The 18,570-nt window shown below is 41.3% G+C and overlaps 1 protein-coding gene across 3 annotated transcripts in view; it reads left to right on the forward strand.

Annotated features, from left to right (window-relative positions):
- The window catches only part of DSG2 (desmoglein 2), a 67,908-nt gene continuing 49,338 nt past the window's right edge, over positions 1–18,570 (forward strand). The window contains exons 1-2 of one of the 3 annotated variants that reach the window (XM_041762319.1): positions 1–118; positions 6,915–7,022. In XM_041762319.1, coding sequence (XP_041618253.1) covers positions 6,915–7,022 — 108 coding nt within the window. In that variant the 5' untranslated portion in view covers positions 1–118. Of the gene's footprint in view, positions 123–6,914; positions 7,023–13,922; positions 14,230–18,570 lie in introns of those variants that run through there. The other 2 variants (XM_041762311.1, XM_041762329.1) reach the window with 2 other exon arrangements.

Consider the following 18,570-nt stretch of genomic DNA (forward strand, 5'->3'; position numbering starts at 1 on the left):
GTCCAACTTGGATCTGGTGGATGAGGAGCAGACGCTGGATGGGAATGGATATTGAGTGAAGAAAAGTGGATGGCTTGACTCAGATGTTCCAAATCAACCCCAGGAAAATGAAGGCCATGTACGTAAGTTCCAAAAATATTCCCCGATCTTCCTATTTATAGAAAATTTGAAGAATAAAAACAGCAAGATCAGTTCACCTTAACTTTCAAAAATCAAGTAAGACTGTGGAAAAAAAACACAACTGACAAGCTTCAATGCCACTAACAATTAAGAAACAGGTAAATGCTAAGGTCCCTTCCTTCTTGTTATTGGCAATTCAGCATCTTCTCACTCCTTTACTGGGTCTACAAGGAGTGACTCTGAATCAGAGATTATATGGCTTAATATTTGTTCAACAACACAGTCTGAAATTTTTAAGTAAGGGGCATAATTGTTAAGAAAGGAAGATAATTGTTTGAATTCCAGGTGCCAGAAACAACACATTTTCCATAGCAAATACTGAGATCCCTTCTGCTGCGCTCTGACAAAACATGGGACATTCTAGGTTGGTGTCTTAATTTCTTTTTCTTTTATGCATAGACTTTCTTTTTAACAAATGCATAACAGAAAAAATCTAAACATAATGCAGATATAGTTAAAACTCAAGAGAATGATGGTCTAAAAGAACAAGTGCAAATGGATACCGTTACCAGAGCAGGAAGAAAGAGGACACTGATAAGCCCTACCAGGTGGCCAAGACAAAGAGGTACATATTCTAATTTAATTCTTACAGTAACCCTGATTATAGTCAGGAAAAGAGAGACCCAGAGAAGCAAATTACTTTCTCAAGGTCATTCAATAAGGTGACATAAATGTAAAAGGTTTATCTATAGTTATTCAGTAATAATAATACATAATTATTACTCTGTCAAAATAAGCTGCTTGCTTTCTGCTCTGAGACTTGAGTAGAGCATTAAAAATTGTTAAGGATACAAAGAAAACAATCAAAATGATTTTTTAACAGACTAGAAATCTAGGTACAATTCTAAAGATTAAAGAAGCAGTACACTGGGGGCAAATGTATCTCTTTGGGAATAGAGGACAGAGCAATCTGTATATTTCTATATATATCTAAGACTGAGAGACAGAGAGAGATAAAAAGGAAGAGACAGGGGAATAGATAGAATGCAAATATATGGTTTGCTGCAATACTGAAGTATACGTGGGGTTATGTTTCAGGACACAATGACATCCCTTCCACATTTAATAAGGAAAACAAGCTACCCAAAAAAGCAAAAAAACAAACAAACAAAAAATAAAACAAGCTATCCAAAAGTCATGGACACTCTTTTTTGGTAAACTCCTTAAGAATTACTTTTTTTTTTTTTAAGACTTTATTCATGAGAGACACACAGAGAGAGAGAGGCAGAGACACAGGCAGAAGGAGAAGCAGGCTTCATGCAGGGAGCCTGACGTGGGACTCAATCCGGGATCTCCAGGATCACACCCTGGGCTGAAGGCAGCGCTAAACCACTGAGCCACCCAGGCTGCCCAAGAATTACTTTGATAGCACCCAATTTAGAAGAGGTTATGTGTGACACATAGCTAGACATAAAAATAATTTTACATGTACCGATTTTGATTCAATATTAATAGATACTATGAAATGACCACCACAGTACGTCTAAGTAACATCCATCACCATACATAGTTACAAAAATTTTTTTTTCTTGTTATAAGAACTTGTAAGATCTACCCTCTTCACAACTTGCAAATATGCAATTCAGAATTATTAACTATAGTGACCCTGCTGTATATTATATCCCCATGACTTATTTATAACTCTAAGTTTCTACATTTTGAACCCTTTCACCCATTTTCCCCACATCCCGTGCCCTACCTTTGGCAATCACCAATCTGTTCTCCATATCTAAGACCGTGATTTGTGTTTTATTCTGTTTCACTTTTTTTAAATGATAACTTTAAATGGGTCCTTCAACCTCAGTGTCTCTGTGATTTGTGAAAAACACATTTGAACAGCTACAACTATTTTACTCTTCAACACTATCTCCCTCTCCACCTTTATTCCATGAAGTAGTATTATATTTTAAAATTTATGCCTTGCAACGTCTGATGTTTTCTGCATCCTGAATTTGTTATTAAATTAGCAAACAGTAAATGATGTGTGAAAACACAGAGCGTCAAATTCTAATATAAGAGAAACACTGATATTGAAAGAATATGTATGTCCTCATTGCCTCAGAAGGCAGGGGAAGTATTTATATTCTTTCATAATCAAGAGAGGATTGCAAAGAATTCTGTTAATTATAAAGTAGCACAGAATCAGGTAATCTTGTATTTATATAAATGGGATAATGACATGGTTTCCACTCCTGCAAAAAGGCATTGTCACTAAGCCAAAAATGAGTATTTAAACACAAAATGTGAGTCATGTCTTTCCATGTCCAATGAACTATGTTGACAGTAAGATTTATGTGGCCCTAACCTGGAGGTAAAACACACACATACCCATACACACACGCCTCAGATAAGCAAGTAGCTTGGTGTAGCTGATTGAAGCAGTGTCTTTCCATCACCAGATCCACGAACCAGGCATGGTTGGTTTGTGTTGCAGATACAAAGTTTCTACATGCAGAGTCTGCTCTCTAGATTATTAGTAAAAAGAAAAGAACCACTTAGATTTTTCCACCTAATTTTCTTTAGGTAAGGCATAATGAAAAGACCTTGTTTTACCAAACTCTTAATTATTCTCATTCAGGGCCAACATCCACAACTTTAGTGGAAAACTGTGTCACAGGAAATGCAAGTATTAGTCAAAGGGCATAAAGTTTCATTTAGACAAGATGAATAAGTCCTAGAGATCTACTATACAGCACAGAACCTATAGTTAGCAACACTGTATTATATACTTAAATTTTGCTAAGAGGGTAAATCTTATGTTAAGTGTTCTTGGCACTGATGATGATGATGATGATGATGATGATAATAAATAAGAGGGAGAAAACTTTTGGAGGGGATGAATAGGTTCGTGGCATAGACTGTGGTGATGGTTTCATGGGTGTATACTTACCTCCAAACACATCAAGTTATACACATTAATTATGTACAATTTCTTGTTTAACAAAAAATTTAACATGTAATAAACACAGTCTCATAAGTTCTGACCATATTTCTTTCTGAATCTTCCCTCTTCCTCTCAGCTGTTATAAATTGCTCTGAATTTTTCCCCACAAGTTATGACTGCTACAGTTGAAACATAAGTTGATTTTCTAACTTGCCACTCTTCCTCTTTACACTTTCTCGGATCCTGAAACATCCTCTTTTATGCTGGTCTTTGGAAATTCTTTCAAAGAGGCAAATCAACAACAAAGGCATTTGTCGCCAAGATGATAGAAGCTCTTCTACTCTGTGCAACCCTATTTCACACCAGAGCCTCCAGAACAAGCCAACGCATGCTTATGGCTTCTTCTGCCAATTCTTGCTAGGAAAGATGTCTCTACTGAAAAAACAAGTCAGGAGATGTTGCTGAATATTTTGATAGGAAACACTGAGCTGTCGGGGAAAGAAAATCTGCTCAACTTTGCACAAAATTAAAGCTAATACTCAAAGGCCTATGAGAAAATTATAAAATGTCATTCCATCTATTAGTCAAAATAACTGTATTATGTTTTAATGATTAAGAAAAGATAAATTTGAATTTTTTAATGTGGTTTGTTTTTTTTAATTGTGTGTTTTAAATTAACAGTTAAAAGTTTAATCTTTGGAGACAACTAGTTGAGTTTAAACCCCAGCTTTACCATTTACTAGCTGTGTGTCTTTGGGCAAGTTACTTAACCTATTTGTACATCTCTGGACTATTTTGGAAATAACAGTCCCTACATAATAAGGTTTCTGTAAAGAAGTTATGAGAATGCACCTAGGACACAGTAAGTGCTCATGAAGATTGTTATTTTTTATTGTTTTTATTATTATAATTTAAATCTTCAAAATGAACTCACTCAAAGAGTAATGACATACAAACTCTGAAACCATGCAAACTCCAAACATTTATATTATCTGATCCAAAGCCTTGTTTTACAGATGGTCAAACTGGCTGAAAAGGAACTTGTTGATCAAAGGTAGAGTTAGGAATTGATCAGGTTAATTCTCTTTCTGCAACTCCAAACTGCCACTGTAATATTTCTTGTTCACTAATCTTTTGCCTCATTCACAAGGTTGGCCTGTTTAGGCCACTCTGCACTGGAAACTCCTCTGAACACAAGCAAAGAGAGACAAGAATTCAATTCATATCAAATTGTTATCTTGGGACACCTGGGTGGCTCAGTGGTTGAGCGTCTGCCTTTGGCTCAAGGTAAGATTCCCGGGTCCTGGGATTGAGTCCCACATCAGGCTCCTCCCAGCAAGGAGCCTGCTTCTCCCTCTGCCTATGTCTCTGCCTCTCTCTGTGTGTCTCTCATGAATAAATAAATAAACATTTGAAAAAAACTATTATCTTATATGGCCAAAATGATGAAGATCACCAGATTATTATAACTTTTCAGTTGAGCTTCCTTGGAAAAGGGCAGAGTGGAGAGCTCTTATTTCCCTTTGAGTTCTATTTTTTTTTTTTTTTTAAGTAGTCACCACACCCAGCATGGAGCCCAATGTGGAGCTTGGACTCAGGACCCTGAGTTCAAAACCTGAGTTGAGATTAAGAATTGGACACTTAACCAACTGAGCCACTCAGGCACCCCCTAAGAGTTCTTTTTTTTTTTTTTTTTTTTAAGATTTTATTTTTTCATGAGAGACACAGAAAGAGAGACAGGCAGAGACCCAGGCAGAGGGAGAAGCAGGCTCCATGAAGGGAGCCTGACATGGGACTCAATCTCAAGTCTCCAGGATCACACCCTGGGGCGGAAGGCGGCGCTAAACCGCTGAGCCACCCGGGCTGCCCCAAGAGTTCTAATTACATCATTTCCACCAAGTAGAATAGGGCAGCCAGGTGGCTTTGAGGGAAAAAAATGTTACTTGAAAATTAGCATTAAAGGAATGGTGCTCTTAACCCAGCCTCCAGTAATATTTATATGTTAGGTATCACTAATAGAATAGCAATTACTCCACACACAAAGGAGACCACACTTATGTTCAGTCTCTATCTAATATATGCTGCCAAGTTGCTGGCCAAGTGGAAAAGAGTTTTATGCGCAAAAGCTAGTTGACCCAACATAACATGGAAGGAAATGAAATTTGTCTTTTCTTTGGCATGTTTTTTTTTTTTACCTTATTTCTAGAACATGATATGCCCAATGTTTTGATAATCACTACCTCCTGCTTCCTTCAAAAAGCTGACCATAACTAGTTGATAGGTTTTTAAATTGTTTGATAAGTTAATTCACAATAAAGTATAAATCACAGAAGCACTTCATTATTTCTCCTTCGAGCATATATCTTTAATACTTAGAATATCTGTTCACTTAGAAAACAAAGTGATATTCTATTATCATTAAGTCATAGGTCAGTAGGTGAGGTGTTTTAAGCATAGACACTTTCTAGTGTCCCTCAATCACCTATTTGACGTCTGTCCATATGACCACAGAGCACACCTGGGACTCAGGTTTCACATTCTGATCAACTGACCTAATGTATCTAGTCTCTAAGAAATAAAAGTAAATAAAATATTTCATAGAAGTCCCACCAACTTATTATTCCTGAAAACCTAGAAGCCACAATATTCCTCTGCTGTTTTTTTGCAGATGGATTATCCATACTTTTGAAGTGAAATCCAAAGTAAAAAGAACAATAAACCATACTCTGTAGACTTAAGATTCCAACAATTGAAAATTTCAAGGTATAGACTGATTCTCCCACAGTGCCAAACAATGGAAACTCACAATGGCACTTTTATGAACCATAAAGCAATTCTTTACATGAGCTTTCACATGGGTTTTACTTTGTTCACCTCTAAGTCTTCCCTGTAATATTGCTCTGCTTAATTTGTTGACTTGTCATCGAATGCCCTGATTACTTCAGATGAATGCTCTAATCCTAAAATTAAGAAATATGATGATACACTCTCTTCCTCTTTCATACCCATAGAAGAATTAGTCACAAGAAGTCTTTGTTAACTGACTTACCTCTGTTGTAGCTGATTCTACATGAAATGGGTGTGACTCTCCCCAAAGGTATGACATCATTCAGATATTGTTTTCAGTAAAAGTTAAGAACGGTCCACCTGGAAAAAAAAATGTCATAATAAATTAGCAGACAATTGCCCAAACAGGAGGTCTACTTTCAAGGCATATAGTAATGTTCATAATGACCATTATGAATTAAAAAAATCGTTAACCACAAATGTCCTTAGAGAAGCTAAATATCACTGCGATATTTAAAGCTAAATTATCCAGAGCAATTTTTCCCATTGCCTTTTTTGTATCAATGTTTTGCTAAGCTGGTTTGCTTAGCATTTGAACATATTTCTGTCTAATAAAATTTCTAAGTGGGAACTAGAGAGGGAGATGAAATTCAAATTAGGTCCATTGCCAAAACAAAAACGTTAAGCAAAAAAAAAAAAAAAAAAAAAAATTTGTCCAACTCAAACAAAACAGGTTTAAAAACAAACATCTTCTTAAAGTGCTCAGGCACTAGAAACATTTTGAATCTCTCTTCTTATATCTGAAAGACTGCTTCAAATCTCCAATTCCCTGATGTATATAGATATAACTGAGTTAATTAAATTATTATTCATCATATCAAGAGATTTTCAATTACTTTTGTTACAAAAATGAAGTTACTGCACAGACATATCTGCCACTCACAATATCTAACTGGGGGTTTCAAGAACACCATTATAACTTTTAGTCAGCACAGCTCATGTAAACATGTCCTCCAAAGCAGTGGTTCCCCATATTTTTTTTTCTCCATGACATGTGTGACAGATGGCATTTGCAAGCTCATATCATCCTGTGCACAAGATCACCTTGAGGCTGTGCTGGCCTTCCCAGCTGGAATCAACTCTCTCCACAGAGACGGAAGTCAAAATGCAAGTAAGTAACATCATTATTGAATAACTTTAAATGTGCTCTAATCATTTTAACAAGTAAATCATTCACAAATTACAGAGCTTGATTATTAACAAATTACTACATCCACTGGCGTGGTACTGAAATAAAAAACCACCACTCATCAAGATGAATTCTGAAAAGTAACTAGAATGAGTGATTTCATTTCCTCAAATCCTGGTTTTTCTTTAAAATGAACATTGTTAACTATTTTTAAGATTCTGCTCCTCTCTACTCAAGTATTTATAATTATCATTCCAGATTATTTTCAAAGATCTTTAACAATCAGTGTTGCACTTCCAAGTTCACTCTCCAAAACCACTGAATTGCTTCTTTCACTTTTTCTTTACACATATGAACATCCCTTGTCTACGTGCAAATGAATGAAATCAATATTCTTTTCTGTCTTCTGAGGGTTTTTTTTCTGTGTATCTCCATAGGCTCATTAGTCACATTGAGTCAGTGTGATGGCTCTTGCCTGACACCCTCAGTAAACACTCCCATGCCTGCCTGGTAAGCCCTGCAAGTCCTGTCGTGCTGGGGATGGATTCCAGTCCAGAGCTGCTGCTAACAACCAAATGCTTTCCCCCTATCTCCCCCAGCCAGTGCTATTTCCCTTATCTTTCCAAGAATTCCCATAAACAAATCCTGGGGTAAAACTAAAGCCAGAAACTTATTCTGGAAAAAAAAAATTTTTTTTTCTAGAAACTGTAGTTTGGGGGTGTCTGGCTACCTCAGTCAACAGAGTACGCAACTCTTGATTTCAAGGTTCTGAGTTCAAGCCCCACATTGGGTGTGGAGCCTATTTAAAAAATAAAGAAAAGGCGGGATCCCTGGGTGGCGCAGCGGTTTGGCGCCTGTCTTTGGCCCAGGGCGCGATCCTGGAGACCCGGGATCGAATCCCACATCGGGCTCCCGGTGCATGGAGCCTGCTTCTCCCTCTGCCTGTGTCTCTGCCTCTCTCTCTCTCTCTCTGTGACTATCATAAAAAAAAAAAAAAAAAAAAAAATTAAAAAAAAAAATAAAGAAAGAAAGAAAAGGGGCAGCCCCGGTGGCTCAGCGGTTTAGCGCCACCTTCGGCCCAGGGTGTGATTCTGGAGACCCAGGATCGAGTCCCATGTCAGGCTCCCTGCATGGAGCCTGCTTCTCCCTCTGCCTGTGTCTCTGCCTCTCTCTCTCTCTCTCTCTCTCTCTCTCTCTCTCTCTCTCTCTCTCTGTCTCTCATGAATAAATAAATAAAATCTTAAAAAAAATAAAGAAAAGAAAAGAAAACATAGTTGGGTAGATAAAATCAACGTTCTCAAGTGTCAGGCTTCTGTTAATGAACGCTTGCTTTGTTCACCTCCAGAAGGAAAGAGATTTTCCATATTGTTTATGGTTTTGCACTTTGTCCCTTGGGAAAGGAAGGGAGTCTTAAAGAATGCAGAAATGTTCTCCATTGGCCTCTGAACTTCTTCACTTTACACTGTTCAGGCAGCCTTAGGCAAGACCCATTCTTGATAAAATGGTGAGGGAGAGGGATTTCGTCCACAGTGAACCAGCCTTCCCACCTTAGTCTGAGGACATTTACTCACATCCTTCCAGGAATATAGTTGTCTCTTGTTCTTTCCCTTTACTCTCACTTTAAAGGCACACTCACACGCGGATGTTCGTACACACCTTCTAGCCTCCAAAATAACCTCAAAGATGTATTCACTTATTTATTCATTTACACATTCAATTAATATTTACTGAAGATGTACAAAGGCTCAGGCAACATTCTAGGCGCTGAATATGCAGCAGTTCACAGAGAAAACACCCCATCCTCATGGAGCTTACATTCTAGTAAATGGCAACAGATAATTCATACATGCACAGTCTTTTATTTTATTTTTTTAAACATTTTTTAATCTTTATTTATTTATGATAGTCACAGAGAGAGAGAGAGAGAGAGGCAGAGACATAGGCAGAGGGAGAAGCAGGCTCCATGCACCGGGAGCCCGATGTGGGATTCGATCCCGGGTCTCCAGGATCGCGCCCTGGGCCAAAGGCAGGCGCCAAACCGCTGCGCCACCCAGGGATCCCCCCATGCACAGTCTTTTAGATTGTGATGTGCCAGAAAGAAAAATGAAGCAGGGAAGGGGCATGGGGATATCTAGGGATGGGAGTAATTTGATTTGTAAATGAGTGTTCGGAGAAGGCCTCACCGATTAGGTAATATTTGAGATGCGCAAAAAGTGAAAAGTGAGGGGGTAAAACATTGTACATGTCAGGACAGAACCTTCTAGGGAAAAGGAATGGAGAGCACAAAGGCTCCAAGGTGGAGCATGCCTGGTCTATCTGCGGTATCTGCTATGGTGTAAATGACTGAAAGAGATTAACATGCCGCCTTCCCTGTACAATGCGTGGAACAGCCAAGAGAACATTCAGCTAAAGGATTCCAGACGTCCATAACTGGGGAGAAGGAGCATCTGACAGGACCCCAGAGCCTTACTGAGGTTTCCTAGACACCTGAACTGCTGCTTTGTGCATACTGGGATCCAGCATTATCATAGTCCTATCACATTTTAAAACTAATGTGATTTATTTCAAAAAAAAAAAAATCTCTTAAGATGTCATCAGTACACTACTTAGACCCAAGAGTCAACAATTTTGGTTTTTTGGCTGAGCCAAATACTATTTTGAAATTGTAGCACCCTCCACTAATTCTCCTCCACCCTGTGAACAAGGATAAGGATTTCCTTCAGCCATTTGGTTCAGGGAGTTTGCATCCAAATAGCCAGTCCTCATATATTGACTCACAAGGAGGAGCCTGTGGGGAATAGCTCAGTTAGACACTATGACTCACTGCATGGGGCTCTCTCACTCTTTCAGGGTGTTGGTGTCTACACCTGTGGTCTCAGGGCTGATTGCTCCTGCCCCAGAATGTGGTGGCTGTTCATTAGGGATGTGCTGGCTTCTCTGTGCTATACCACAAGGCTTGCAGTCTGGTAGGCTTTGATTATTAGTCTGTAAATTCTAGCTCAGAAAGACAATAAAGTCATCCTCCACCCCAAGTCAGCCAGTTCTCCTTTTTCAATGCCCAAGTTGAAGGTGGCTCTTGATCCATCTAACTGGAAAGTCCATGAGAATCTCAACATTCTGACTCTAGTGTCTGTGACGTCACTCATGCCTGGGCATCTGTGGGAAAGGACCATAGTTCTTTCCCCAGGATTAAAAGGAAAAGTGATCCTCTCTCATTCTTCCATACTCAATGTAAATCTAATACACTATCTTCTCAACTGGCCCCTAAACTCCACCAGCTTGGTTCCTGCTCATCCCCTCGTGGCACATTCAGTTTCATATATACCCTGACATATCTCTTAACTATCAGCCAGGCCACCCTGCAACCCTAACCCGCATCACCATCTGCTGTCCTGTTCTTGAGCTGCAGTATGGTTGGGGAAAACACACATTCACAAACCAACAGACCAACATTTTCTGACTAGATCCACCATTAATTCATTCACAGTGTACATTTCAAACATGTTCCCTTTTAATACTGTAGGTTTTTTTTTTTTTTTTACTTCTAATTAGTTCCTTCTAGTATGTGGGCTAAGTTCAACAATTCTTTATCAATCGCCAAATATTTGCTGGCTACGAGGGGCTGGGCCACTATGAATATGATATGGCCTCTTCTTTCTAAGTACTAACAGTCTCGAGAGAGAGAAATGGGTGGAGTAGCAGACATGGATGAAATCACCATTAGCCACAATGTGATTGCTGCTACAAAGGTTGTATGAATCATTTCAAAAAGAACCACAGAGAACGAAGGGAAAGGTAACTAACTGGAGGCGGAGAGCATGGAACAAGGAGAATTGAGAATGACTCTCATGTTCTTGGCTTGGGTGGCCAAATTGACAAGGTGTGTGAGAGGCATATGAGGAAGTTGCAAGCTTGAATTGGAGAGGTGTAGAGGGACTGCAGAAATCTTTTCTGTCAGTATGTTAATTTGTTATCCAAAATGATTATGGTACTTTGAGATCCCCATGAAATATCCAAACGGTAGTATTCCCATGTTTGAAGCTTAGGAGAAAAAGCTGTAACAGGTTTGCACAAAGAGAATGCCTGTAGATCATACTCAGTACCAAGGAAGAAGAAAAGAAGGAAAGGAGAGAACTCAAAAGGCATAAATATTTAACAGGATGGTGGACAATAAGAAATGGATGGAGAAAGAAAGAAAATTAGGTGACTGTTTCTACCTCCTAAATCCACCTGAAATTATGTTTTCCTTCTCATTTCAAACTACTTGCTAGACTTTTCTAATTGGATATTGCTCTAACATCTCACTGGGGGGGGGGGGAAGCTATTACTTCTGACTCCCTTGTTTGTGTTAATGTGATTAAAAGAATGCTTTCTTCACAGAAATCTGAAACTCCTGACCCTCCACTAACAGTGTCTATGTTTTGAGTTACTCTGTCCTGCCAGATTCAGTGTCTCCTTCACAATTATTCATCCTTTAAGAATCAGCTCACCACACCACCCCATAGTCCCCACCGAAAGCCTTCTCTAATATCATGCCCTCACTGTGAATTAAGACCCTCTTCCCTAGGTTTGCATTATACCCTGCATATATTTTTACCACTGTGTTTATAATAGATTGTAAGTTCTGTAGTTATTTCATAAGTATCTATTTTTGTTTCTTGGAATGAAGAAATATTTATCTTTGTATTTCCAATAAAATGCAAATGAAATGTTTGGTGAGTAGGGACAAACTAAATGTTTGTGAAGGAGTACATGAAGGAGTAAATGAGTGGAGCTAAACCAGAAAAGAGATTCCTCCTTTTATTGCCCTTTTCACATCATGTGAAAGGTATTTCGTATTTTTTATCTACATATGCTTTATCAATAGACATTCTATAAGTAAGCCTCTTGACCACGATGGCCACTTTTTGTTGTTATAAAGGCCATACATTATGATTTAGAAATCAGAAATCAGGGGCACCTGGGTGGTTTGGTTGAGCATCTGCCTTTGGCTCAAGTCATGATCCCAGGGTCCTGGGATCAAGTTCCATATCGGGCTTCCCACAAGGAGCCTGCTTCTCCCTCTGTCTATGTCTCTGCCTCTCTGCCTCTCTCTCTCTGTCTCTCATGAATAAATACATAAAATCTTTTTTTTTTTAAGCAATCAAGTGCTTTGTTGGTAATGGTATTTGTTCCTATGTACAGAGATTTATAAAATAGATTTACTCTCATGCCAGGAGAAAGAAGTCAGGAGCTAGAGCTGTGTTTCATCTGACTTTCAACAACTGCCCTCAACTCACTGAGTCATAAGTTTCAGAATTTTTAAAGGAGAACTACTTCAAGGATGACATACAATGGCACTGGATAGCGCATGCACTGACACCTTCCCTCAAAGCCTTGGAATACACGTTTTATAGAATACTACAGTACTGAAACTGACTTTGTCAGCCTCCGGGAGAGACGAACAATCCAACAGAAATAAACTTTGCATTACGTATTTCTCACTCTGGAAACTACAATTATCTTCATCACTAAACAGAAACCAAACTTTTAATAATGAGACATAAATACTTGCCTATAGGACTCAAGGTGCAAGAGCACTAATTTTAGATAGGATTTATATATAGTCTCCAGGGCTGATTTGTGAAAGTAAAGGCTTTTGGTAAAGCCTGTCTTGCTTATTTAGGAGTTTTCCCATAGTGATGGGGAATGAGAATTATCACCAAGGTGCTACCACTCACGTCTAAGCTCAAGAAAAAGGAATGGAAACTAGAAGACATACTTCCCTCCTGATTTAATCATGCATCCAAGGCTTAAGAGTCTCCCTGGTACTCAACACTGTTCTAGGCACTGGAAACAGTGGAAAACTAAAGAGACGCCCTTCCTAGATACTTAGTCCTCTGCTCACCGAATTGCTAACACTTAAACAGTACTTTGAGAAAAGTCACTCAGCAGTTAAGCCCTAAACAAACAGAGGAGAATGTGGTTCTCTCCACTCAAAGAGGAAGTGGTCCTTGGAGGCCAGGGAAGAAAGCGACTAAAGAGGAGAGGCCAACTGTACTGGATCCGAAAAACTGGCAAAATCAGAGCTGGGGAGAAAAGGGCAGGATAAACCGGAGAAGAACAAAAGGGCACTTTTGATCACAGAAGGAACTCAGCTATTTTGCTCACCTTGAATGCCAACCAACCCTCTAGAATCTCACAGGCTCTTCCACTACTCCAACAGCTGTTAATCTTGCTTAGAGGTATCCTAACCTGGTGCTGATTCCAGCGTCTCTTGTTTTTTCAAATTCAACTTCATTCACATTTACACTTGCAACAAATAATTATACTACTAGCAACTACATTTATGGAGCCTGAGGTACTAAACACCACAGAAGGCTTCACATGGATTTTCTGGTTTAAGCTTCGGGCGCTGTTAATCCATTTAACAGATGTGGGATCTCTGCACACAAGGACAAAGAGAGGTAGTCCAGGCCTCACCACCAGTAACTACCGGTGCAAGGATTCCGGCTGTGCTTTGTGTAAGAGATTTTGTAAATCATATCGAAGAGTCTGTCTTTCCCTCAACACCCCTAGAATGTTTTCCCAGCTGTGTCCAGTCGACAAGAAGTCAAAGGAGTGTCCGTCTAGATCATCGGTGATTTTTCCGTTTCTCCCTTAACCGGATAAACTGCAAACCTGTTGGAAGCACTGAAGGGGCGCCGGGGAGAGGCAAGAAGCCGTCCCAGAGCGAGCCAGCACCTAAACCCAGCTGGAGGCCCAGCTCCCCGACCGCCTCCCCGGTGCAGGGAGGTCACGGAGGTCACGGATGCCCGGGCCGGCGCACGCTCACCCAGCGCTGGACCCCGGGGCGGCGGCGGCGGGGAGCCAGGTGCGCCCGCCCTGAGGCCGGGCCGAGCCTCCCCGGTGCCGGCCTCTCTCCCGAGAGGAGGGGGCGGGGCCTGCACCCAGAGTCCCCGGCCCGGGGACGTCACGGCCCCAGGTGCGTGTGCGACAGGGGCGGGCGTGCACCGCGCGCCTCCCCCTCCTCGGAGGAATCCCCACCTCGGCGCCGGGCGGGGCGGCGGCGGGCGGCCCTCGGGGCGGGTGCTGCGGGCGCGCTGGCGGGCAGCGGGGGAGCGGGCGGCGCCGAGCAGCGCGAGCGGCCCGAGGCGAGGGCGCGGGCGCGATGGCGCGGAGCGCGGAGGGCGCCGCGCTGCTCGTCCTGGTGAGTGCGGCCCGCGGGGGCGCGGGCGGGGGCGGGGGAGGGCGCGGGCGGGCGCCGGAGTCGCGCCGGGACCTGCCCGCCTGCCTCCGCCTGAGCGGAGCCCGGCGGCCCGCGCTCCTTGTTTGCGCCCGGGGCTGCAGGGAGGCGGGCAGGCTGTGGCGAGCTCGGGCGGAGGCCTCGGGAAGCCGCTGGGGCTCCGCGGGCGGGTGGGAACCTGCCGGACCTTCTGCCTCTCCGGCCGCCTCGCTGCGGCCCCGGCGCCTCTCGGGGCTGTGACGGGCGGGGGCGGCGAGCCCGGAGCCCCGAGCCCCGCTGCCGGAGCCGCGGCTCGGCCTGGTCCGCAGTCCTCTCCCTCCCGCGGGCAACATGGAGGCGGGCTCGGGCCGGTGGTGCGCCGCGGGGACCGGGCAGCGGGGAAGCCGGAGAAACCCTTCCTTTATTCCTAGAGGGCGACGAGCGCCGGGGCTCCAGTTACGGCTTTGCAAAACACGCACTTCAGCGGGTTTAATTTCTGTTGGATCCACGTTACTGTGAAAATCACGCACCCGAAGATCGGTTTAACTTCAAGCTCACAAAGTTTGGTGTTCGGAAGCTATTTCCGGGTGTTACAGATAATAGACCTATGTAATAGCGGGAAGGTTGTTTTTTTTTTTTTTTTTTTTTTTTCATTTTAAAAGGTGACAAAATCGAAGTGCCGAGCCTCAAACTGGCTTTTCAGAAGTTCTTAACGAAAAGGGCTTGAACCCCTGGAAAATAATGTTGGCACACTAGAGCTGCGCTTCTTATGCTTGGTTTCTGTGCTCAAATTGGATTTTCTTTTTAAGATTTTATTTATTTATTCATGAGAGACACAGAGAGAGAGAGAGAGGCAGAGACACAGGCGGAGGGAGAAGCAGGCTCCATGCAGGGAGCCCGACGTGGACTCGATCCTGGGACTCCAGGGTCACGCCCTGGGCCGAAGGCAGGCGCTAAACCGCTGAGCCACCCGGCCTGCCCTCAAATTGGATTTTAGATATATTTGCCTTCTGTTTAGTAAAGGAATTATACACGATTAAGAAATGTATCTGATTTATGGGGTTTTGTTAACTGGGTTTTGATAAAGTGACAGTCCTAATGTAAGTGCGGGTTCACCTTCCGGAGACTTAAAGATTTATGTTCGGAGAGATTAGATAAAATGTCATACTCCGTTTTCTTACGTAATGGTTAAGATTTAAAAAAAAAACACACACACACACACACAAGTTCATGCTTTATATTAAATAAAGTTCTAACTTCCCAGGTGCCTGAGTGGCCCCAGTGCACTGAGGGTCTGTCTTTGGCCCAGGTCCTGATCCCAGCTTCCTGGGATGCAGGCCCACCCACATCTGGCTCCCTGCTCAGCAGGGAGTCTGCCTCGCCCCCCAGCCCCTTCCCCTGCTCCCTCGCTCTTTCTTATTCTCTCTCTCAAATAAATAAAATCTTTTTAAAAAATAAAGTTCTAACTTCCAAAAGATTACCTTCTCTTTCTCCCAGAATTGTGATGGAGGGACAAATACGTTTATTTTTATAGTAATATGTCTACATATTATTAATATTAGTTAATTATACTAATATGCATTTTTCCTGTTTTGTGTCTGTGTGTATATCACAGAAAAACAAAGCAAAAAAAAAAAAAAATGACTAAGCCAATCTAGGGATTTCAGTGAAATCTCACTTGGAATAGCATACTATGTAAGACCTCCAGACCTTTGGCACACCAATTCATTTTCCTGCTGTGTTTATCCATTTCATTTTGCCAAAGTCATTGAGGTAATTTTCAGCCAAGTTCATTTTTTAAAAGATTTTATTTGTATATTCATGAGAGACACAGAGAGAGGCAGAGGCAGAGACAGAGGCAGAGGGAGAAGCAGGCTCCAAGCAGGGAGCCCGACTCAGTACTTGATCCGGGGTCTCCATGATCAGGTCCTGGGCCGAAGGCGGCGCTAAACGGCTGAGCCACCCTGGCTGCCCAATCAAGTTCATTTTGTTAATAAAACTTCTCTATTATAATTTAGGATTTTCATTTTGGCCTCCAGAATTAGAGAGTAACTAATTTTACCTCATTGTGATACCTCCTGGCTAAGTAGAATACCAAGCTAACATAGCACCTAGCTTACTTTGAGGGTTAAATATTAAATTCCTTTTTTTTTTTAAGATTTTATTTATTTATTCATGAGAGAGAGAGAGGCAGAGACACAGGCAGAGGGAGAAGCAGGGTCCATGCAGGGAGCCTGACATGGGACTCTATCTGGGGACTCAAGGATCATGCCCTGGGCTGAAGGCGGTGCTAAACCACTGAGCCACCCAGGCTGCCCTAAATTCCTTTCACATAGGAAAAGAATTGCCTTAATTCTCAAATGGTATGACAATTAGGCCAAGTCATGTATGTTTATGGAGAAATAGCTAATAATTTATGTATATTTTCTGTTTTAGCAATCCTGTATTTTTACTCTATTAGGCAATAATTTATGACGTGATTGTAACTAGCTGAATTGGAACAAATCTGAACTATTCTTTGTATTTTCTATTATGCTTTTGTGATATAAATTTGAAAAATTTGTTTTTGGTCAAAGAAAAGTGGGCATTTCAGCATTTTGCCCTCAGGGTGTTTGAAGTTGAAAGTATACTTTTTGGTAAAGAATGGAAAACAACTCCTCTGTTAGAGTTCTTGAGGAAATGGGTCATAGAAGGGAATGTAAATTGTATTCTGTATGGGTCGGAGTTCAGATAACAGAATTTATTCTAGCTAGTTAAAGTAAAAGGGATGTATTTCAGGGAATTAATTTGATAAGAAAAGAAAGGGCATAAGTATAAGAAAGATTGAGGAAACAGCAGACTTCATTTTCTTGTCTGTAAGGACTTCCAAGCCATACAGCCAATCCCACAGTGCAGAAAGTGCCATGATCTGGATGCTACTTTTGCTGCCAGGTTCAGAACCATGCCACATTTACTAGGATGCATGGCCAACTAAATGTGCCAGGACCCTGCCTCTTGGCCTCCACTATCGAGTGATAGACACTAGAATAGTAATAAACCCCAGCTGCATCCTACATACTGGGCTCACCAGCAAAAACAGCATACATACAGATTTTACTTCACTTCCTTCTTTCAGATCTTATATAAATGCTGATTGATTGAACTTAAATCATGCTTAGAACATTAGCTGCAAGGGAGTCTATGACCTGTGGTCTTTAGCTTTCCTCTGCAGTTCAGGGAGACACACAAGAAAGGAGATACTGAGTGGCACCCACACAACTATCACAGAGTCCTTTAGGCCAGTTCTATCAAAATGGAAATAGAAACAATTTCCTGACAGTCTTTCCTCTTCAAGAGTTTGTTGTTGTTGTTTTGGGTTTTTTGTTTTTACCTGGGATTCACCAGCTACCAAGTACTGCACAGATAGAATTCAAAGGGTCCTTAGACATGGCTGGGAATAAATTACATATCTGTGTTTATTCATCTCTATCTGAAATTTAGCATTTCTTTAAATTATGAGTGTAAGAAAGATACTGCGTCAGCTTTAGCAGTACTTGTGACTTTTTGGGTTAGATTTCAGATTGGGTTATCTGAAAATACCATTTGTTCCCATCACTAATAGACTTCTAGATTTTATTATTAATGGGTTGATAATGAAGTGCATTATATCACTGCGTCACAAATTGGTGTTTCTTAAATTCTGACAACCATTTCAATGTTGGAATGGAATTCCATTCATAATCCAGTGGTTTTTTTTAAATTTTACAGATTTCAAAATATTATTCTGAGAAGGGATCCATAGACTTCACCAGACTGCTAAAGATGGCACTCTGGTTACAGATTTTCTGATGGTTGCCTCCATTTGGCCTTTGACTAATTAAGCTTGCTTTAAAAAATCAAACTACATTTTAAGGATTCAGTGATAACAAATCATATTATGAACAGTTAATACCTACTGGTGTATTAGTTTGCTGGGGCTGCTGAAACAAAGTACTGAAAATTGGGTAGCTTAAAACAGCAGAAATTTATTGTCTCACAGTTCTACATATTAGTAGTCTGAAATCAAGATGTCAGCAAGGCCCTGTTCCCTCTGAAATCTGTAGATTTTCTTTCTTGCCTCTTCTAGCGTTTGGTGGTTTGCTAACTATCTCTGGCATTCCTTGCCTTTTAGATGCCTCGCTGCTATCCTCCAACTTCACATGACATTCTTCCTATATCTCTTCTTATCATCTTACCTCTGCACATGTCTGAGTCTATGTCCCAATTGCCCCTTTTTATAAAGATACGGGTTGTAATGTATTAGGGCTCACACTGATGACCTCAGCTTGGTTAAATCCACAAAGACCC

Source organism: Vulpes lagopus, chromosome 1 (genome assembly GCF_018345385.1).
Source record: "Vulpes lagopus strain Blue_001 chromosome 1, ASM1834538v1, whole genome shotgun sequence".
Lineage (NCBI taxonomy): Eukaryota > Metazoa > Chordata > Mammalia > Carnivora > Canidae > Vulpes > Vulpes lagopus.